Genomic DNA, 23,369 nt, shown 5'->3' on the forward strand with positions numbered 1-23,369 from the left:
GAGCAACAAGAACGGTAAACATTAACCAAATGCGAATGGCCTCCGAGCGGTGTGGGACCTCGGGGGCAATACCGCGAGGCATGCAACAAATTAAATTCGGAATGCAATTTGCATTGGTATAAGGCTCTGAGCCTGTACGTGTGTGTGTGTGGTTAATAAAAAGCGAAAAGTAAACGAAAACGAAAACGAAAGCGCACACAATCCGAGAAAATACACAAAACTTAGCAACCACCATAAATGAAAACTGCAGAAACTATTAGCCACGAATGCCGCGAGAACGAACGACAACGACAACGGCAGCACAGGGCGCCCTGCCAGGACGAAAAGCGAGGCATTATTGTGTGCGTGCGAATGTGGGCTGGCAAAAGTTTAATTAAAATTCCTAATCGAAAATATTCAGCATTTGTGAATGTGAATTAATTAAAATAGTTTTCCAAGCAAACGATTGTGCCACAGTTGGGCGTAGAGAGTGGGAGAGAGTGCAACACTGGGGAGGGGAAAGATATTTTATATACGAGTGCGAGTACGTATGCAGGTTCTGGCACATGGAATTCTCTTTTCCAAATCTAAACGTCACAGAGATGGTACAACTTTCAGGGAAATCAAGATTCCATCCAAATGTAGGGAATTTCTTGACCGCAAACTATTCAAATTACATAAACAAAGTCGCTCATACCCAAAGCTCATACAAGCAAAGAAAAAACTACACCAAACTGAAAAAATTAAGAAACAAAGCAAAAAAAGAAAAAGCAAGAGTGACTCAAAACGGTGGGAAAAATTTAAATAGAGAAATGCCAAGTTGGGTGTATTAAATGTAAAGTGCATAAAAATCAACAGTTAACATTTTTTAAATACTTAGAATTAAACTAAACGTAACATAAATGTAATAAAATAAATAAACAACAAAAAATATCATAAATAAAGTAATTTAATGCGAATTCAAATGCAACAACTCAAGCGAAACGAAACAAAGGTCACACTTAAATTTAAACGCTGGAAAACTGAAAGAAAACTGCAACAAAAAAGATACGACACTATTAAATTAATACAAAGAAAACATCAGCTCCACACACTCGGCATTATAATTGTGCATCAAATATTAAAAGTATTAAACTGAGCTTATAAAATTTAAACAAAATCAAAAAAAAACACACAAATGCCAGCGCAAATTGGACACAAAAAAAAGGGGAAAAAAATCTCGACATCCGTTTTGAAAAACATACCGTATAATAAAAAGTCTGAAAAAAATTTATAGAAAACAGAACACCACACACGATAGCACCTACAAGTATACATACGAATATATGTACATATGTGCATGTGTATGTATATGCATATAATGGAAAACTGAATAACCACTAATAAAAAGCATCAGCGGTAACAAAAACGAAATAAATAAACCAAATAATTGCTACCAGAGGAAAGCAATTGGGAATAAATGGAAAAAATGGAAGTTCGAGTGCGAAGAAAATCCATAAAAAATATACATATAGGTTAAAGCCGAGCACTCAACCAATCCCAACAATTAGGCAAAAAGGGGAGATGCATTCTATTCATTTTTCGTTTTTTGTAATTACATATATTGGGTAAATGATAAAATAAAGGTTTTTTTTAGTGTGTGCTTGTAAATATTTAAAACAAAATATTTCTGTAGTGGAATTCGCTTTTCTACCACATTGTATTTATTTAAATTTGGATAATTCCTACAGTTTTGGTGTTATTTTTTTCTCTGTGTTTAGGCTAAAGCATTTTTTTTAATTCGAAACCAATTTCAAGCTTAACAAATTTGTTTGTTATAGTTTTAGACAATCAACTATTAAAGTATTTAAACAATAAAGCAAAAAAAGAATATAACAAAGAACTAATGACAAGTAAATGGCGTAACTTTTCTGTGAATAAATTTAACTAATGAAACCCAAAAGGAGTAATGCATATTTAAACTGAAAATGTGCATGGCAAAGGAGAAGGAGAAGAACAAAGGCAAAATTCATTTCAAACAAAACAGAAAACCATTTTTGTAAATTATTTCACTTGGGAAAATCGACACGCTAAAGCAAAAACCAAAATATATAGAGAGATAAATTAAAACACATTTTACTGAATAATGAAAAACAAAACACAACAACACACGCTAAGACGTAGGAGAAGGGACACACACGAAGGACAAAATCGAATTAAAGTCAAATACATAGACGTGTATATGCTCTCATTGGTTGTGTTTTTAGGTTATAAACAAATAGGTTTGGCCCAGTGTGTGTGCGTGTGTGCCGCGTGTGTGTGTGTGGAGGAGAGGCGGAGAGACACAACACAAACACACTCACCGCACGGACAAGCAGACAGACAAACAATCGTTAATTCAATCAATCATTCAGTCAATCGTTGAGTCGGACCATCGACCGCTCGGCTCGGGTCCGACTCGTAGTTGTACAGTTCATTTCCACATTAATTCATTGAAATATTAATTAATAAATTAATTATAAATTAAGTTTAGCCTATCGAAAAACCGAGGGAGTAATCCCGCTTAAGTGTAAATTATGCTAATAATGTCAAACATTTTGAATTTGCCTTTTTAAACGTGTTTTTGCTTTTCACACTCTTTTAGGTTTCTAGCTAAATATTTAGTCTGCTTGATATACAACAAAAAAATTTCAAAAATTTAAACAAACAAAAAAAAATAGGTATAAATGAGAAGAAACCGTGTAATTTAAATACTGCCACAAACAAGACGAAATGAAATGCAAAAAGTACATATAAAATATATATACAATTATTGTATCTCTATCTGTATCTGTACATGATACATTTATGAGTAATAAATGATATACGAACTAGTTAAGTGAAAAACATTTTTGAAGCGTGTCCACATCCAAGCACTCGGCAGATCCGATGTGGAGTAGTACATACATCTAGTATAAAGATATACTTAGGCGCAGCAAATCAACTACTCAGTAAGCTAGGAACCTGCAGAAGGGTGCTCGAAGTTAACATTGTGGCTAAGTACTAACTAAATAGGAAAACCGCAAGCAAAAACAAATCTCTGTATATAGTAAAAAACTATCCAACACCTACACCAACAATACACACACAGCAAATGAAAACACAGATGCAAAACATCCATGGTTGAAGCATTTCATTCTTGTATACATAGTCGTACTCGTACTCGTAAGATCCATCGGTGATTCATCGGTGATCTTCGATCGATCATTCAGCAAGCAACTAGAATTTATTTGCAGTACAATTCATTTCCCCGATTACAGTTAAAGCAAACAACGAAATTGTGTACACACAAAATTGATAGAGGATAAAGCATTAGATAAAGCACAGGGAAGCCCTTGGCGAAAAATAGTCGTTGGAAACTAGCAGTAGTTGAAGGAGGATGTAATGCCCTTTCTGAAGAGATGCCTTCAACGCGTATAGCATGCACTTGCCACTGACTTCGCCAAGGGCATTCGCTCGAACCACAAACGTGTTTCATTTTAGCCAAAAACAATTTTTAAGGCCACCACACACTTAGCACTAACAGTAATCATAATTAGTTAAACGAGAAATAGTTATTAAACGAAATATATTAAACCAAGCGAATGAGAAACAAAAAAAAACTTATGGTGTAATCAAGAAATTGACGTATTTGATATATATGCGGCTTGACCCTGAGATTCAAAAAACATAAAATCGTATGTCTTCCAATCAAAGGTCGTCTTTTGTAGCAAACACAACAAGAATCAAAGTCTGCGTATTGCTAAAGAAAAACCAACAACAGTCAGAACAACTCAGAAAAATTGGAAGCCGCTGTGGAGCTGGTAGGATAATGCAGAAATGCGGATCAAAAAGAAGAAAATGAACACACAAACACAACTGTACCATCCACCCACACATTAACACGCTTACACAGATACAGCAACACTCACATGCCACTGCACTGCAAATTCATGTATGCCCACAACATTTGCATACCTTTAGGGGTCAGCAGCCTATAGGGGTCGAAGCATATAACACTTTAGGCCACTGTGACTTTCACCTTCTCTCGCCCTATGACACACCCTTCAGTTACCCAGCAACTAATCAAGTACCTGACAATAGATGAATTACACCTTTTCTAGAATTCTCCATCACCTTCATCCACTTCTCCTCCCTAGAACCAGGCCAAAACCGAAGCTCGTCTTGTACATACAAATGACAAATCTTTCATCCGATTTGACTAGCCAATTTGCGTAAAGAAACAACAAAAGCATACATATAAATTAATTATATTAAAAACGGTTTCAACAACAGCAAAAAAAAAACAAAAACTAAAACAAATTTCGACACTCACACAGATACAAGTACTAACACTCAAGTCCGAGCAGCAATAGGCACCTCATGCCCCTACCGTCAGCACGATTAATGACAGCAAATGCAATTAAACGAATTTGAAATGTTTTTCCTGTATGATCGAGCAGTGACACACGACTTTTGTAAAATATTTCTGAACAAAAAACAGACATAGGAATACGTAAACCCTATTTGAGGACCTCTCATTCCCAGCATCCAATTCCAGCAGTAGAGTGTTTAGATGAATTTTCAAAAACTTCACAGTTTTGCAAGCAGCACCAGACACACCAAACACAGATACACATCCACTCAACCACACACACCGCACAGACACACACACATAGAGCCAACACCCAACAATCAAAGTACTCAAGTAGCTAATGTTCGTATTTATGCATCTGTGTGAATGGCATTGCATGCGCGTGTGTGTGCGATCGAGCAGGCAGGAAACGGAAATCAAATGTATAAATTCATAAACTGTAAGCCACTCGAGTATATTAACGATAAACAACAACTATATACATATACGCGTACGTACGAGTATATAGTATATATACGGGTATTTATATAGACATAGATACTATACATATACACGGGTATGTATATTTTTTGTATTAACTGTTAGGTGCCGCTAGATGTAAGCGCTTCCGTTGCAACTTTTTGTGTATTGTACATTTTTCTTTCGATTCGTTCAAGTGCAAAAGAAACGTAAAAAAAAACCAAAAAAAAAAAACAATTTTAGCATCAAGATTTTTAACTTATAAAAAGCAAACAAAATGGTAAATCTTACAAAATCTTGCAACTCACTGGGGAAAACAACACCACAACAATTAAATGTAAAAGATAAAAGATACGACTTAAATGCCGAAAGGCAGGTCAGGAGGCATATGTAACTAACTAATATTTGCTCAGACAAAAAGGAATAACAAAAAAAAACAAAACCAAAACAAAACAAAACAAAAAACAAAAATATATGAATAATAAATATGCATACATATACGCAGTAAATGAAGCCGGTAAATAAAATCTAGATATATACGAGTAGATATGTGGAATCGACTTTTAGTTAGGCGTGCCGAGCGCTCACTAAAACTCTACACCAGAATCAGTCTTAGCTAAATTGAAAATTTAGTTCAAGGAAACTCATAACGTAAGTAGGCTAAGGTGCGAATGAAATGACGACGAGATGTGTGTAAAATACTTGCAACTAAACTAATGCTAAAACTAAAACTAAACCAATGTTAGAACTAAATTAGATTAAGCTAACTTCGAAACACTGCAAACCCTTGCAAGAACAGCAAAAGCAACAGCAACAGCAAACTGGACCCGAATGGTTAAAGAAACATTTGCGCATCAGTATTTCAAATAAATGTGTCAAACAAATTAAATTAAATTAAATCTAAAAAGAAAAAAACGTTGCATTTACATTTCACATAAACAAAGGAATACCTAACAATACATGCATAAATATGAATACGAGTATATACATACTATATATATATATTAAATATATATTCGAAACTCTCTTGAACAACAAAAACCAACAACATACATATTACATACAAACAAAAACCCAACTACAACAATTACACACACGCGCAGACATTGAGAATTCAAATACTAAAAGAAAAACTTGATCAAAATTAACAAGCAAACAAAAAAAATCCAACAAAAAATTATTAACAAAAAATGCTAGAATAAAATATGTTAACACAAACAATTTAAAAAAGGGAAATGAAAAGAACGAACGCATTCAAAACTTAAATATAAGACACTAAATAAAACAAAACAAAACCTATGCTAAATGCAAGAACAAATGGAAATAATAGCAACAATTGCGAATGAATAACACTAAAATTGAAAACAATTTAAAAAACGACAACAAAACATAAAAAAGAAAACAATTAATATATAAATAAATGTTACGCGTTATTAAATAAAGAAGAATGAAATAATTTGTTTTAAAAAAAATCTCAACAGCCTTTTCAATATGGAGACGGGCAAAAATGGGAAGGGAAAAGCGAACTGTTGGTGAAAGTATTAGAAACTTGTCAGTCAAACTCTTGGGCTATATTTCACGATATCTTGTGAGAGGTATAATCTGATTCCATAATTTTGCTTAGTGACGCAGAGAAGTAACCATAAACTATAGATTTATTTGATATAAGGACACTCCAGCTAAATGGTAGAAATCGGAGCTTAATTCGAATAATAAGGGACAAACCACAGGGTGAAATGAATCGAAATCATATCCCTGAATCACTTCTGGTAGTATTCGATCCATTGATGTTTCAGTCAAAAGCTATGTTTTATTTTCTCAGTCGAATAGCGTATCTTTGCTTACAACAAATTCACATAAAATTAAAGGCACTCAACTTGGTTGTAGTGGCGGCCATGTACTTGCCCAAAGCCAGAGCCAGAAGGGAAAATTGGCACCCCGGATAGATTTCGTGGCACTCCTTCGAAGATCGTTTGGAACGGCGGTAGATGCGATCATACTGGTGATGGGCCTGGGGCTCTTGGGCTTCCACTGGCGTCGAGGGCAGGCTAAAGACAGTGCGGACCAGCTCCTGGAGCATGTTGCCCCGCTGTTCCTGGGGCAACATGAATCTGGCACTCTCGCAGAGAGCTCTGGCCACACAGGAGTGCCCATTAAAGCCCATGCTGAATGAAGAGTATTACCAAATGAGATCCATGAATTATACAGCATACTCACTTATTGAAGATGGACTGTACTTCATCGTAGAAGGCGCGTCGCGAGCGGCGCTTGATAACGTCCTTCGCCAGGGTTGCGTTCAGGCCATGGGCATGCTGGACCACCCACTCACGATTGGGTAGATCGTAGGCGACGCCCCAGTTGACCGCCCAGCTGAGAAAGTCCACGTCGGGGTTGCCAATCATGCCGATCGTCATGCAAATGGCCGCCTGCAAACACAAAAAAGATTAGTAAGCTGTCGGAGGTCCTTGACACCCGCACACACTCACACCGAAACCGATGAACCATCCGGAAATGCCAGATAGCGTTTGTGTCGGCGCAGAACTTTGGCCTCCACCTGCGTGGCATTTGCACCTGTCAGAGCCAGTGATTGATCCAGATTCTTTGTTTGAGCCTCCGCCTGTACTCGCACTCGCACCTGCCCCAGTGCCAGGAGATATAATACAAGCAGATTGAAGTGGTAAGTCGTTGAGAGGCGCCTCATTTTGTCGGCACCGCGTTCTGTTTGAAACTAAACTCATTGACCGATTCAAATTGGTTTCGTGGGGCAGTGTGCTCCCCGTTATCGGCTTATTAGCTCAAGTACCATGTTGATGGCCCTGATTAGCGGGTGTCTGCCAACTCTCTCTCACACAGGGGACTGGTCTTAACAGGTTTTTCCATTCACACTGCCTTTCCGCTTACCCTCTGGGAGCGGGGACGGCGCAACTGTTCTCCTGCTGTCAATACGGCATGCACTGATTGCAGTAGCATGTAAATTTTACATATGTCAACATCGGGAAATTCTCTTGTTTTGTTTCCATTTCCAGTCCAATTGTCAGCGTTGTAAAGTCAAAAGCAAATAATACAAATTATGAAATATAAAGCACGGGAATCCAGAGAGCAATGCGCATGAAGGGAACTGCACTTCCAGTTCGACCAATCAGTTGTGGAAGCCCCTGCTGATTTTAATCTACGAGTTGGTAGCATTTGTAATAAAGAATTCTTCAAGAATCTTAAAACTGAAAAAAAAGAATTCTTTAACCATATTTGTCGTATAAAATATATTTTATTTTCCATAGAACACATATCAAATCCATTCTGCATGGTAGGGCACAAAAATTGGTCGAAAATAGTGTCAATAAAAATGTCACTTCTGGGTATTTACTTAATTTCGATTCCACTTTTTGGCCTGACACGCAATAAAATATAATTTTTTCTGTCATACATTTTTGTATTTCCTTTGCCAAATTTATTTTGCTTCTATGTGAGAGAATATCGATTTTAATACAATTACAATTTCTTATAACCCATGAACTGGAGTCCTGTTGCCCGGAGAGCTATGCGCTCCATCCGCATCCAATAAATTCATTTATATTTTTGGTTTGCCTTATTCCGATTTTTATTTAATCAACGGTCATTTTTCTCGCGAAATGGTTCCGTTAAGAGCAGCAAAAAACTTTGACGACAGTGTGGTCCATACAGACTGGCGCATTCGTGAAGCGAGTGTCCGGCGGTGAAGGCCTCCCTGTATTTCGGTTTATGGGCAATCTCCGGATGTACGTAGCGCAGCATTATGCGGAATATATCGTGGAAGAGCGTCAGGCCCGGGGGAGCCAGCAGAAGACGGGCCTCGCACAGCGTCCGCATGATGCAGTAATTTGGCTGGTAATTATACCTGCCAAAAGGAGGAAAAAAATTCAGTTAGGGGGAGAGTGGAGAGGTTCGATATAGCCCGCTTACATGGTGGACAACAGAGTGACCATGTCGAAGAGCATTCCATGCGGACTCTGACTCTCGTTCACCACATGGGCGCCATTTCTCTGGAGTTCGCGTCGCAAGCGTCTGGACATGGCCGATGGCCGGCAGTAGAAGGTGCCATACACATCCTTGACCAGATGCGAAGCCGGGCAGCCGGCCTGCACTTGATGGGTAAAGGACTTGCGCCGGTTCTCTGTGGGAATCCCTTGCGGATAGGCAAAGTAGAACGACTGTATGGGATCCGACGGACTAAGGGGCACCACAACAGTTTGCGGTTGCAAAGCAAATTCTGTTGAGGGTGGTGGTGGAGGTGGAGGCGGGGGTGGAGGAGGAGGAGGTGGCGGCGGTAGTGGTGGTGCTGGTTTTACTTTTGGTTTCCCCACCCGACGCGGTATCCAATCCTCAATTGCCGCAGGTAGCTCGTAGATACTCGTAGCCTCTGCCAACCAAAGCAGTCCTTTGGGTATTGTCTCTAGAATGGCCTTGGCACAATTGGCTGTAATCTTTAAGCCAAAGATACGCATATAAATAATTAATTTATTATTTTAAAAGCTAAAACATATTTATCTTACCGTTAAAGACGAGCCCAGCTCAAAGGTGAGCCAACGTTTCTGGCGGTGCAAGAAATGGGTCTTCTCCTGCATGTAGGTGAAGCCATTGCTGGACGTAGCATTGGAGCTGGGCTGAGACTCCGCGCAGACCAGAGCCAGCAGAAAGCTGGCGAGGACCAATCTCAACCAGTTTCGATTTTCCATAGCGAACACAGCGATGCCTACCGAAGAACTAAAGAAACGGACATCCACCGGATCGACGCTAAACTCCAGAATGGAACAGTGGCCGGTTCGCGTGGCTGTTCAATTTGTTACGGAATCATGGCTTGACCGCAATGCCAGCCACTGTTTGGCTAAGACATTAGTTGGGCCCGCGACGCGGAATGGGGTCAGCTGGCCAAGTTATAATTAAATTAACAACTTGGCATTTTGATAGAACGATAAAACAAAGAAATAGGAACAAAAATCGGCGGATGGCCGTCGAAATCGATGGCCAAAAACTTCAAATCAGTTGGAAAAATGTCTACAACTTGGCCGAAGCTACTGCTCACAGCATTTTTCTTGGGCCAATGCCAAAGTCAGTCCAAGAACGATGTTCTGCATGTTTTTGCCCCGCCGCTGCTATCGACAACAAGTCACGAAGCCGGCAAAGTCAACAATGTCACGCTGACTCCGCCAGGACTCATCACCCAAGGACGGGAACTGGAACAAGAGCTAGAGCTGGAGCTGGGACAGGACCCACTGACACCACATGCTGCTTTATCGTCACAGCGCAAACTCTCGAGAGGCAAACGCTTTGTGGCCTTTCCCGTGGGTTCATCAGCATCGGTGAGTCCCCTGGCTGAAGCTTTGGAGTCCGACATTAAATCAAATATGTATTTCCGACAACATTTAGGCCGCTGTCTGTCTCACCACCGGTGTTATCGGCAACCCCAACTTGCTATATCTCAGTCTGGGCATCAATTGGGGCGTTGCCTACGACCTGCCCAATGTCACATGGGTCCTGCAGAATGCCCATGGCTGGACCACAAAGAAATCGGCCAAAGCACAAATCAAACGCAGACACCGACGTGAGCTCTACAGTCGACTGGAGACAATGATAGACAGGTGAGTGTGGGTCATCAGCTCTAGCTCTGGTCATTCATGAGATTTGAGGGAAATTATCTCAAGTTCTTGTGTGTGAAAATTGTCAGAAAATTTTGTTCTCAGATTTCGTATTTGAATGTTTGGACTGGCTTTTAAGAGCTCTCTTCTGGCTTTTGTATACAATTTTAAGCTCAAGAGACAGTCAAAAAAATCGGGCACCATAGACATGTTTGGGCGTTTTACTACTATTTATACTGTCTTTGGTATAAGTAATCTCTAGCCGAGATACAAGTGAATAAATTAGTCATCAAGCCTTCAGTTTTTTCTTTATATAATATTGTTTGGATATATGCTATTCCTATACACCCAAGTATATACCTCATTATTCAATCATTGATCAAATACTTATTTAATTAAAAAAATATAATCATTTGTTAACTACAGCTTTGCCAGTATATGGAATGAATCATTCGATTTTATAGACCTAGAAATATAAAGCATTAAGTAAAGTTATTTTACTACATCCAACTGTCTTATATTTCCGAAACCAAATGTACATATATACGGGCAATCGTACATACATATACATAGATGTATGGGCATGTACCCGTACCCCCACCCATATGTGGATACTTTACATGCTTCAAGTGGCAGACCCCCAGCCCCCCTTATGTTCCACTCACCGACTGCCTCTTTGGGGGAGTGTCTGTGCCAAAATCAGCCAAGCCACTTGGCTTATCACGCACAGTGCGACCAAGAAAACTTCGCACCCGAAGTGGTCGTTGTCCCTACCCGTCTGCTGTCCTGCTCCACCCTGTGCCGGAGAGGGAGAGGGGGTGCGTGCTCTTGGCATAATAATAAAATGTTGGTATTTTATATTAGCATTTAAATTGGCTTTTTGTATGCTTCGGAAATAGTTTAATATCCGTAGGGGCGAGGACTATCAGAGTCAGAGTCTGTCTTCCTGCGGTTCGGCAACTTTAACTTTGAGGCCAATGCTCGAAAAATGCATAACAAATTAGGCCATAATTGGGGAGAGGAGAGCTATGTTGCGGGCCATGTTAAACTATCTGCAATCTGTAAAATGTCTTATCAACAAGCGACACGGCAAACTCAACCACACACCCATTTCACCCGCACAACCGCATATCCGCTCTCACAGATACAGTGACAGTGACAGGCATTGTCATGGTAATCAAAGGACTTGAGCCTTGTTCGAATTTAAGCGTCAATTTCAGAGCCCTGCTAAGCTTCAAGTGGTCGTCAAAAAGTTACCATATTTGCCTTTGCCTTTGCCTTTGACTTGTCTTGCCCTGCCTTGCCTCTGCCCCAACTTTGTCCTTCGTTCCCATCTTCATATGTGTACGCATCCTCATCCATATTCTCATCCGCATTCTCATCCGGCTTTGGTTTTGACCTTAACACGGCTCCCATCGCCTTGATTCACGTGTCGAGGATTTTCGGTGTCTTCTGTTCCGTCTTGTGTTTCATGATTGTTTTCCCTCGATTGGTTTCGCTTTTCGATTGTCTGTTTTGCTTAGCGTCGTCCCACAATTGATGCCTGATGCCTGATGCCATGCCATTTTCCCCACTGACTTTTCGCTCTTTCCCTCTGCCCTGACGAGCGCTTTTCCCTCTAATGGGTCAGCTAAGCGGGGCCTGGCCTCAATTGCCTCTATCCGATGTGTATATACACGCCATACCCGTACACATGAGTGGGAGTGTGTAGGATATGTGTATTGGATGTATGCCCTATGGGGTTAATGAAGTTGTTTGTTTGTTTGTTCACCCCGACCGCAACATTGAAGTTGACAGTCGCACAGTCGCACAGTCGCACAGCCGCAATGCCACAACTCGCTGGGGAAGGGTGAAAAGTTTTTGCCAGGCTATGAATGGAATCTCCTTAGGAAATTAAACAGCATACTTATGCTGTTACACATATAAACATATACTACACTGAGAAATGAATATACCATATAAGAAGCAAGTTTGCGAAAGAATTCCATGAAACATAACTGATACTCGTATCGTAAAAATATAGCTCATACTGCATTTTTTCATTGCTAATTCTATAAAAACATAGTCATTAAACTTAGTACACGTTCTTCCCCGAAGATCTGTGATCACTTTTATGAGTAATATACTTTCGTGGTGCCTGTCGTGCCTTCACTTACTCGTATGCATTTGCGAGTGCCTTAGTGCATAAGAGAATCGGTTTATTATGAGGCCATGGCAATCTCATAAAGACTGTTGGCAGTTCAGTTAGCAAATATGAACGGCAAAGTAGGAGCCAACTCAATTCCCTGCCACGGCCATCGATCTTTGTCATCGCCGTGGCACAGGCAGTTCGACCTTTTGCATGGCATCGACAGGTTCAGGTGCAGGCAATTCAATTAAGGTGCAGCACATGCCTGGGCTCGGGCCTGGGGCTTTCCTTCCTGCCCAAACAACAGGGCCTTCGCCTTCACACCCGCTGTATGGCTGTGTGGCTGTGTTTATTGTAAACGTGACTGCTGCAAGTGTCTGCAAGAGCATTCTAAACGTTAACTGACAATTGACACATTTGCACTTTGCCAATTTTACTTCCACTGCCAGAGCCAGAGCCAGAGCCAGAGCGCCGCTTCTCCCTGTCAGGTCTGTCTCGGGCCCATCCATCGTCTCGGCTTGAGTGCAGTTTTCAGTCGCTTTTCGAGCTGCAAGGCAAACGGCACGTGCTACGTAGCTTTGTCATGATTTACGCGCACTCCGCATTGTTTAATTATCGTTTAATTGTTGCAAAGTTTTTGATTTACGATTTAATTGCACCGACAAATGCAACGCCCTCGACTTCTGCTCTGGGTCTGAGTCTGGGTCCCTTGCTGGCTCCTGGCAATGTCACCCATGATTTATGGCCGCCGCCAACATTGATGACTATGATGGAACGTGCAACCGCCATGGCAGACAACCCGACTCCATCCTCTCAGCTGTTGCACCACCAACGCTGGCGACGAGCCCTCAGTCGTCCGAAGCGTTATCTCAGCTTTCCCGAGGGCTCCTCGTTTTCCGTATGTGTCATTCCCATCCATATCCATCCATACATACATATGTACCTATATCCATATATACATGCACCCACCGACAACAGTTTGTTACTTTGTCCCTGGTCAGGTTGCTGTCTGCTTCACGGTGGGCATCATCGGCAATCCCTACTATGCATACAACAGTTTCGGCATCAACTGGGGCGTGGCCTATGATTTGCCCAACACCACTTGGGTGTTGCAGCATTTGCACGGCTTCTCAACGCATCCCGTGGCACCGGCTGTGCTTCGACGACGCTCCCGGAGTATGATCTATCAGAAGATCGAGACAATTGTGGATAAGTACGGGAAGCCTGCATATATACCCTGTCTTTGTTTTACCTTTCGTTGTGGTTCATTTATAATTATACTTTCTTTCTTGTTTCCTCTTTATAATATAAATAATTCATATGTTTCGTTTTCCCATATTGTAGCATGGGTTACAATGGCCGTGATTGCGTCTTGCGTACCCTCTGCGAGAGTCGTCAGTACTTTCAGCGAACAAAGATGAACATGGTCGGTGAGATGCTACGCACGATATTCAGGTAATCTAAGCTGATACACCTCAAGACTCTGTGTAATATAATTTGTTTTATAGCCTGCCGAAGCAGCGAATTTTCACACGGGAACTGCACGAGAACTCGGATATCGTTCACTATGATAAGGCCTATCGCCAGGCCCACCTCGATGACTGCGCCGCCCAGTACGACTGTCACTTTTCTCTGCTAGAATTGGCCTTTGGCAAATACACGACGCCACCGAAAAATTATTATGCCCAATAAATTGTGCGATACTTAAAAATGTTCCCCATCAAATTATTCTTAAGTGTCCACTCCGGTTAGCCTCTGTCTGGGAGTGAGGGGACTGGCGAGCACTTGTTGAGCCCTGTTAAAAAATGGCACTTCATATATCTTTTCCTCAGCTGCAACTTGGCCTCACCTGCCATCCTCCATCTCCTTTGTCACAGCTGCTGGCTCTACCGGCGCCCCGGGAAAGGAATTGATGTTGTCTGTGAGACTGATGTGTGTGTCAGTCCTGTTGGCACCTCCTGCTCCTCATCATTATCATCATTCCGGCTTCCTGACGGACTTTAATTGAAAAGAAATAAAAATACGTTTGGCAAACTTTGTTGGCTTTTTCCCTACCGAGCTGCCAAAAGTTTTATTCAATCAACAGACTTGGAAGATTTCTCAGCATTTGTGAGCTCGAGGCGGTGTGGGAACATTTTAACGACTATTGCTCCAGGACTGCTGCATTTTGTGGCTTTTAGAAATATGGGTACGCATTAATCGTCCAATAGACGAAATCCGACTTTGAAAGATTGCATTTTAATGATGATGCTGCTGCTGCTCTATGAAAAATGAGTTTAGAGATTCTGGAAATACGAGTACAAGAGGAATTTGGTCAATGAAAATATGAGAATGTTTTTGAGATAAATCTATTGTAATTTTGTGTGTCTAATGCTGTCTCGAAACTCATAAGCAAATTATTATTATATTACTTGAATTATATACAAAATAAATATAAACCGTTTTACCGCCATTATACAATATGGTTTTATTTATAAATGAAAGATGCATATCAATCAAATAATATTACATTGAATTGAATAATTTATTGACCACTTAAAATAAAGCACAACCAAAAAGATATGTACATCCTTGTAGTTTTTGTCGACTCTTCTCAGCCTTTCGAGTGCTACAAAGAGTTCACACATTTTTCCATCAACCGCACCCCCTTAGCGCTGCTTTAGCCCCGTTTAGGTTGGTAAACGGGAAAATTGTGGACGTCAACAAGCGTCAGCACGAGCAGCAGCAATTCTAGAAAAAATGGAGAAAAAGTGTTAACAAGTAAATGTCATGTCCAGAACTAGAATTCCAAATCAGAGCAAAACAGAAGTGGTGTGAAGTCTGGAGACATAAATGGAGAAGACACGAGATGTCACCAGACCACACGGAGCAATAAATAAATAAGCAACGCCACCAATAAACACATAGAATACTTCACGTTCTTTCCTCGTTTGTTTGTTTGTTTCAATGGTCACCTCCACCTTCTCCCCATGTGCCTGGTTCTTATACTGGTTTTTGTATTTTTGTCGGGCAGATTGAATATGTCCGAGCTGATATCAGTAGCCTGAGGGAACTGGTCAGAAGCGGGACTCGAAAGCAGAACGAATCAGAGCTCAGAGTTGAAATGTGAACAGCAATTACTAAAGCCAAATTGAAGATATTTTAGAGAAATTCTGCCAGGGATCAATAGTATTAATTAGTGCTACACACAGCCCAATCAAGTTCATCTCGATGACGCATCTGTCAGCATGGACTTCCGCAGCAACAATGCTGATGCTGCAGCTCGCAGTGCCACTCCTCCTGCTGATGGTTCAACAGTTTTCAACCTGCTCGGCTGTCAGTCACAAGGTTGACAATTTTGATGGGCTTGCTGAAGCCTCCATGACCGGGTCCAGGTACAGGGAGCACAACGAGAACAGCTTTGACATGCATTATGACAACTCGAGCCCCGACTCCAGCCCTAGCCTGCTGCTGGCCAACAATGGGACGAGGATACTGCGACGTGGCAAGCGATATCTTCAGTTCAGCAAGGGATCCCGTATGTCGGTGCGTTTTATCCACTGTCTGAAAAGGAATCCCATTTTAATTGGCCCCCTAATCATACGAGTTCTCTGTGTTCTTTGCAGTGGCGCACCAATGGGAAGAACACTCTGCTGACAATCAATACGTTGTACGCCTATGGCTATGGCTTCCGCACCAATTATCCCTTCCCGTCAATCGAGGAGCAGAAAAAGGATAATGCCGTCTTCTTTCGCCTCTTTAAGCGGGATTTATTCTCGAAACTGGAGACTGCTCTGGATGGGTAAGTTCTGTGTTAGTTGGCTAGTTGACTCCACTGTAATTGAGTTCCCACTCCCTCTCAGCCATGGATTCGATGGTCGGGCCTGTATGCTGAAGTCCTTTTGCACGGCCGTTCTCGATGTGGACAAGTCGGAGCAGAAGAGCGGCATGCTCTTCAAGCTTCTCAAATTGGTATTCAGGTGAGTGCCAGAGAGTGAGTTCGTCCATCTCTTTTTAATTAACACCTTAGTGATAACTACTTCCCGAGACACAGTCAGTTTCCATTTTTATGACATCAACGAGGGGCTCTTGGGGGCTCCGTTTCCCCGTTAGTTGAGTTCTTGCATCGGTTACAATGTGCACGCTTCGGTTGTACCTCCTTCTCACCTTGCTCTCCATAGCCGCGGGACTAGAACATAATTCTACCATGCCCCGCAGCAGGGCAAAAAGATACCTGGATATAATAGAAACCACTCGCATATTTGTGGGTAACTCAAATATTTAATCTGGGCAATCGCTCGTTGCTTATACCGAAACGCTTTTCCCATTTTTCCATCAAGTTCCGCGTGAATGCCAAGAACAATGTGATCGCCTCGCCCATTGTCTGGGCGCATGGCTACGGCTTTAGGGCCAATACCCCAGTGCTGGTTAAGCGTGAGAATCGACCCTTTAGAAGAGACACCTATGAGCTGCTCCACGAGCTAATCGATCGGAGTGGCTTCGATGGGCGGGCGTGTGTACTGAAGGCCTATTGCACGGCTCTGGCCGGGGATCATGGTCAGGGATTTCTCTTTAAGCTTTTAAAATATGTCTTTACGTAAGTTTCAGACTCTGATTTGCCAACGACTATAGCTATCTTCTACACAACTCTAATACCATTTCAGCCTGGACGAACACGAAAAGCGTCATATGCCGCATCTGCGCGAGGAGAACTGCGAACAAATCATGCATAGCCACTGCCCATTGAGCTTTGACAGCATTTCCCCCTACACGGATGATGTTTAACTACATCTATACCTACCATATGGATTTGTTTCCTTTTGCTTTCAAAAATAAACAACAACTGAGATTGAATTGGATGTGAAAATAGAAATATAAACACACGTGTTTGACTGAAACCTAGAATAACAAAACGTTTCAGAGTTGTTGAAGGAGATGTCACAAAAGTACAACAAATTTAATAAACTATTTTTGTGGATGTGAATCCTGCATCAAGCCATGCCTAAGCGTCTCCGGCACAGCTTTACCATGGAAAATCTTTCAACTATGTTTAACCAAAGGCTTTAAAATACGAGTACCAAGGTATTGCATCGGGAACAAATTTCTTTTCGATGTACAGGTACTTGAATATTCTTTTTGGCTATGCTTCGCCTCTGACCATGGCTCCGATGCCTATTCCGGCTGAGTCAATCCCAGAACACAACACATTAAGGGGTATCCTTAGGTCTTTTCTATTTAGTTTTTGTGTTCTTTACTTATTATTTACTGGGATGGCACGTGGCTGCTGATGATATTTATTCGCTGTTGTTCTGCCATTTGTAATTTATAATTAACTTGTGCGTGTTTCGAGTGCTTTTTCCGTTTTTTTCATCCTTGCGGTGCAATCAGCAACATGCATTTAATTGGCATTATTATTAAACAGCTGAAAGTGAGCAGCAAGAAAAAAGGCGGATAAGGACAAAATTATAGCATATAGTATTCTGTGGCCATTGTTGACCTCATTGCATGACAAAAGTTTCTGCTACTGCTACTCCGGCTGCTGTCTGCTTCTGCTGGGTGGCATCCACGCTCTGCTTCTGATACTGATACTGCCCCAGTCTCGATGTTGCCTCTGCGCTGTTGCAGTTGCAGCTGTTTAATGTCACCAGCATGAAAACGGGCGAGTGGTGTTAAAATGTTTGCGGACGCCTTTGATGCACTTGTCACGCCCCCATGGCCGCAGAGAGACCAGAAACCTGTCGCCCGTCGTGGCAGGCAGCATTAAAAATTAACTTTAATTAAGTTGAAAAACATAAATTACATGCACGCATACAAGGGCATTAAAATGCACAAAACCCACACAGAGGCACTTGGTCACACACACACGCACTCCGGCAAGTGCAATTTTCTGATGGTGCTGTTATTGCGGTTGCTACCTCAAGAGCTACCTCAAGTTTGGTGCACACAAGGGGACGAACGAGAGAAGGAGCCCACGCAGATGGTAGGAAATTAGAAAGAGAAGAGAGTTGAGTTTGCAGGAAACGAGAAAGAGAGAGAGAGAGCATCAGATAAACTCCATCTTGGGCGATGTCCGCACAACTTCAAGCGTTTCCCCACAACTTTGTCACCCACTCACACGTACACATATACAAACCGATTCATATATATATATATGTAGTATATATAGTCCCAACCTTAATCAAGTATTAATCATGTGGCCGTGCGTTGAATTGCTGCAGTGAAAGAGGTCAGCACCATCCCATCCTGCACAGCTCTACTGACCTGACCCAATCCTTCGTCTTTCCATCGCCCTCTCCCACTCATTACACATTACCTTCACCTTCGTACAGGAGGTACTCTTATAGGTCAAAGGCTATGTTGTGTTCGAGTAGTTGTAGTCTGCAGATCATATAAAAGTTTTCTAAGATTAAAAAAGATAAGGAACAATTATTTATCAATAAACATGATAATAAAGAGCTAGGCTGTAGGTCTTCAAACCCTATATCTACAATATTATGCCACAACTGCGACAACTGCTATTATATTAATTCCTATCAATTAAAAGTATTCAAATTTTCAAATATATTTATAAGTACACCACTTTTAATGGGTATTTTTATTTCGAGGCAATCTACCATGGCATTCCAACTTGTTACATTTGCTGACACCACAAACTTAAATGTCAGTTGTTTGTTGTTGTTGTTGATGCTGTTGCTGGTTTCAGTTTAATTTTCTCATTTGGTGATGTTTGCATTTTTCTCTTCCTTTTTTTGGCAGTGTGTGCAATTATAATTAATTTTAAAATACCCTCAAAGTGTGGAAAATTTTCATTGCAAGTGACACTTAACACAGTGGGAAAAGCGAAAATGGAAATGAATATATTCGTACGCCTGTGACTTTAACTAATTGAACTCTCTCGACCAACACAGCAGTGGTATTATAATGAAAATGGAAAACCAAAAAACGTATTCAGTATGGCGAAAATGGGAATACCTTGTCGATTCGCTATAAATTCATTTGCACTTCCTCCTATTATTTGTGAAAAGCCTCTGAAACAATATGAATTGAAATATAAAGCTTAATTCCGATTGTACATTTAATTGGACTAAAACAAACGCGTTGACACTCATTTTCCCAATTCATTTTTGAGTTGAGTTTTGAGCATCCTCAAAGGATGCGAGCCTGTCCACAGCATCTGTCTGTTAGTGGCTCGAACATAGTAGGTGTTATAACTATAGTTTCAACATTAAAACGTTTGGAATAAATACAATAACTCTCTCTAGTTGCAGAAAAAACATAATCAATACGAAATTTAAGATAAAGGATTATTTCTCTATATTTCCTTTAAATGGTGCACTTTATTTCTCATATTATTAATTTTTGACCTGTTTTCCAATTACTAATTTTATGCAAATCAACACAAAACCAATATACATTTGCACATAATTAAAGTTGGTGTCAAAAAAAATAAAACGAAACATTTAAAAGCATTTCAGTGCTTGCTAAAAGTGAAGTGAATGAAGCCCAATGTCAATGTTGCAAGGACGTCTAAGGACTTAATTAAATTTAAAAATCAATACTTTAATTGTCAGGTGAATGTGAAATTAAACAATCTCATTTAGTTGGCTCAGCAATCTCAATAATGTGAGCCAAATCAATTGGCCCAAATACCAGCACATATACATATTTGCTAATAGATGGGATAAGTGGGAGGGGTCTAAAAGATATTTGGCCACTGGCCAGGGGTCGCAGATATCTATGTGGTTGGCCTACAAATAATATACATGAGATTAGCGCGACCTGGCGCACACCTAGGATAATTTATTGGCCGTCAAAGGAGCAACAAAATGCGCACCTGCCTCATTATGGATGCGTAAAGGGCCAATCGGAGTGGCATAGAACGCCCTCCAAGCCACAGCAACTCATCCTGGTTGCATTTCCATTCGTCCGCCAGGCCACATTCCATTCGTTCATTCGTTAATCGTTGTCTGGTGGCCTGCGGACTGACTGGCATGCAAATTGATTTGATGCGTTGTCAATTAAAATGTGCAATTAATTTCATTTGGTTTGCCTCACATTATCGAATAGGTAATTGGACAGGGGATAGGGGAAAACGCCTCCTACTCACATAGAGGGAATATAGACCCTGACAGCGGCTGCTAATGAGCTCAGTTAGCCAATTCAGTTTGTGGCCATGAATGTGGCACTCTCTATGTGTTCGTGTGTGTGCCTTTCTATCTCTGTGTCTCTGTGTCTAAATTAAACCGTCTATGATATGGCAGAGAGCATAGCGTATACGCAATTAGTTAGTCAAACGCTGATTGCCACACTCTCTACAATGCCGGACACTTGAATAGGGCCATCTCACATGAATATCCTTTTAACAGCCTTACATTTTTTGCTTTCAAGTGGCTACAATTCCATTAAAACAGAGCCCTGTCTAAGGATATTTGGTGTATTGTGTATTGACTTACAGAAAATAAATTAGAGATGCAAACAGCTATAAAATATCAATCTCCATAGCAATCTAAAGATTTTTTGTAGCTTAAGGATTTGTTAAGAATTATTCCCCATTGAATATTGAATATTTATAGCATTTCACAGAAAAAAAAGAAGATCTTTAGACACTTTTTTGTGGTACAGTTTATTGCTCAGTCTTTTGTAGTGCTCAGATCTAGTTATATGGCTTGAATTATATGAACCAATATGCCTAGACTTAATTTTAAAATGCCAAGACTCTCGGCATCGGCATCGGCATCAGCATCAGCTTCGTTCTTCATTTTGCCTCTAAATTAGTTCAAGGATTAGTGCAATAAAACTAACGGGCCACGGATTTACGCAGCCCTTTTGTTGGCTTAGGGGGAACCCGAGAGCCGAGAGTCTGGGGGGATAAGGTGGGAGGGAGGAGCAGAGCACCGAAGAAGAAGGCATGTCACAATTTCCCAATTAGCTACTCATTGAGATAAATTTCTTATGCAAATGATGACAAGGCCAAGTAAGGCATTTGGGGAAGCCAGAGCCAGAGCAGGGCCGTGACAGGCGCTGAAGTGGCATTGGCATCTAAATACATTCCCATGCCTGGTCGGGGAGTTTGGGACCCGACCTGAACCAAACCGAGCAACCCCAGCCCCCTGACAACCACCAGTGGCAAGAAGGAGAACAACTATAGCGACGGACGGACAGCGGCAGAGTGACATTGAGTGACTCGCGATGACGCCGATGAGGCCGGAGAAGACGATTCCGTCGACAAGACCGACAAGGAACAGCAGCAGCCTTTAACTCATTCTCTCACTCTTTCTCTCTAATTGGCTGCTGACATTTTGACAATAACAACAAGAACAGCACCGAAAAGGCGGGTATATTTGACATAATTAAAATACTGAAGCCAGGCAACAACATTTTTGGATATGGAACAAGCGCGACGACAGGTCGACTCAGCAGACCAAAAAGCCAAGCAACTTTCTCTCCGGAAGAATTGTCAGGGAATAAGAGGCAAAGCGAAGCATTTTGCTAATTTCTTTGACTTATTAAAGCATAGTGCTAATCACTTGCATCAACTAACCCATATTTTCTATACCGATTTAAATTTGTGCAGTCTCATGACGATATACTGTTACAGTTAAAAGATATATAGATCTTCAGTTCATTGAACGAACCACACACTTCGCACCAAAGTGTGAAGACAACATCGAGTTGGAGTTCAGTGACTTAAAACGAGAGCTGCTAATCGTATGATCATGACTCTGGGAATGTTCTTACAGTTTCCAAGAGAACCTGATTCTTCCGATCTCTGGTATGGCAACATGATGTCATCTATATTTTCGCGTTTGCCCTATTTAACAATCCATTAAATTGATTAAAAAAAGATATTAAATATATAGAAAAAAGAACATCCAAGCTACATCCCTAAATTCTTATTTTTAGAAGGTTCTTCCTCTCAGTGTAGAAATTCAACTTCTTTTGTTGGGTAACTGGTATCTGGTTGCGATAAAATTCACTTCAGAGCTTCGCCCAGAACTTTGTTTTGTGCGAATGCAAATTGCTCATACGCCATGTGGACCAACGACACGAGCAGCAGAAATGGCGCTTATTAAAGTTTGACTTGTACTTTTGGAGGATTTTTGTTTTTTATACCCGATACTCAAAATGAGTATTGGGGTATATTAGATTTGTGGTAAAAGTGTATGTGTGTAACGTCCAGAAGGAATCGTTTCCGACCCCATAAAGTATATATATTCTTGATCAGCATCAATAGCCGAGTCGATTGAGCCATGTCTGTCTGTCCGTCCGTCCGTCTGTCCGTCTGTCCGTCCGTCCGTCTGTCCGTCTGTCCGTCCCCTTCAGCGCCTAATGCTCAAAGACTATAAGAGCCAGAGCAACGATGTTTTGGATCCAGACTTCTGTGATATGTCACTGCTACAAAAATATTTCAAAACTTTGCCCCGCCCACTTCCGCCCCCACAAAGGGCGAAAATCTGTGGCATCCACAATTTTAAAGATAAGATAAAACCAAAAACGCAGAATCGTAGAGAATGACCATATCTTATAGACTGCAGAATCTTAATTGGATCGTATTATTATTATAGCCAGCATCAAGAAAACAATTTCATTTTTTCTCGCCCTGTCTCTCTCTAACACACACGTAGCATAGGCGGCTTTGCTTAGAGTAAAACATTAGCGCCTAGATCTCAGAGACTATAAAAGCTAGAGCAACCAAATTTGGTATCCACACTCCTAATATATCGGACCGAGACGAGTTTGTTTCCAAATTTCGCCACACCCCCTTCCGCCACCACAAGGAATGCAAATCTGGGGATATTCACAAATCTCAGAGACTATTAAAGCTAGAGTAACCAAATTT

The 23,369-nt window shown here is 41.1% G+C and overlaps 4 protein-coding genes across 4 annotated transcripts; 2 read left to right on the plus strand and 2 right to left on the minus strand.

Moving 5' to 3' along the window:
• Window positions 1-6,621: 6,621 nt before the first annotated feature.
• Window positions 6,622-7,560, minus strand: LOC6592002. Its single transcript, XM_002016791.2, has 3 exons — window positions 7,299-7,560; window positions 7,028-7,236; window positions 6,622-6,975 (listed from the first exon to the last, which is right to left on the minus strand). Exons 1-3 carry the CDS (start codon window positions 7,509-7,511, stop codon window positions 6,663-6,665), a joined length of 735 nt encoding a protein of 244 aa, XP_002016827.1. The 5' UTR covers window positions 7,512-7,560; the 3' UTR covers window positions 6,622-6,662.
• An 856-nt stretch (window positions 7,561-8,416) lies between these two features.
• Window positions 8,417-9,522, minus strand: LOC6592122 (F-box only protein 11). The gene is made up of 3 exons (XM_002016793.2): window positions 9,340-9,522; window positions 8,750-9,270; window positions 8,417-8,684 (listed from the first exon to the last, which is right to left on the minus strand). The coding sequence occupies exons 1-3, from the start codon at window positions 9,520-9,522 to the stop codon at window positions 8,417-8,419; spliced, it is 972 nt and encodes a 323-aa protein (XP_002016829.2).
• Window positions 9,523-9,837: 315 nt separating this feature from the next.
• Window positions 9,838-14,242, plus strand: LOC6592123. The gene is made up of 4 exons (XM_026989388.1): window positions 9,838-10,146; window positions 10,214-10,425; window positions 13,895-14,005; window positions 14,059-14,242. The coding sequence occupies exons 1-4, from the start codon at window positions 9,838-9,840 to the stop codon at window positions 14,240-14,242; spliced, it is 816 nt and encodes a 271-aa protein (XP_026845189.1).
• A 1,554-nt stretch (window positions 14,243-15,796) lies between these two features.
• LOC6592124 lies at window positions 15,797-17,378 on the plus strand. Its single transcript, XM_026989453.1, is given in 6 exon segments — window positions 15,797-16,075; window positions 16,156-16,331; window positions 16,393-16,509; window positions 16,748-16,799; window positions 16,801-17,126; window positions 17,194-17,378. Coding segments are annotated over 6 exon segments (1,071 nt in total). The 3' UTR covers window positions 17,315-17,378.
• The last annotated feature ends 5,991 nt before the right edge of the window (window positions 17,379-23,369 follow it).

Source organism: Drosophila persimilis, unplaced genomic scaffold (genome assembly GCF_003286085.1).
Source record: "Drosophila persimilis strain 14011-0111.01,24,50 unplaced genomic scaffold, DperRS2 tig00000000-arrow-pilon, whole genome shotgun sequence".
Taxonomy (NCBI): Eukaryota; Metazoa; Arthropoda; class Insecta; order Diptera; family Drosophilidae; genus Drosophila; species Drosophila persimilis.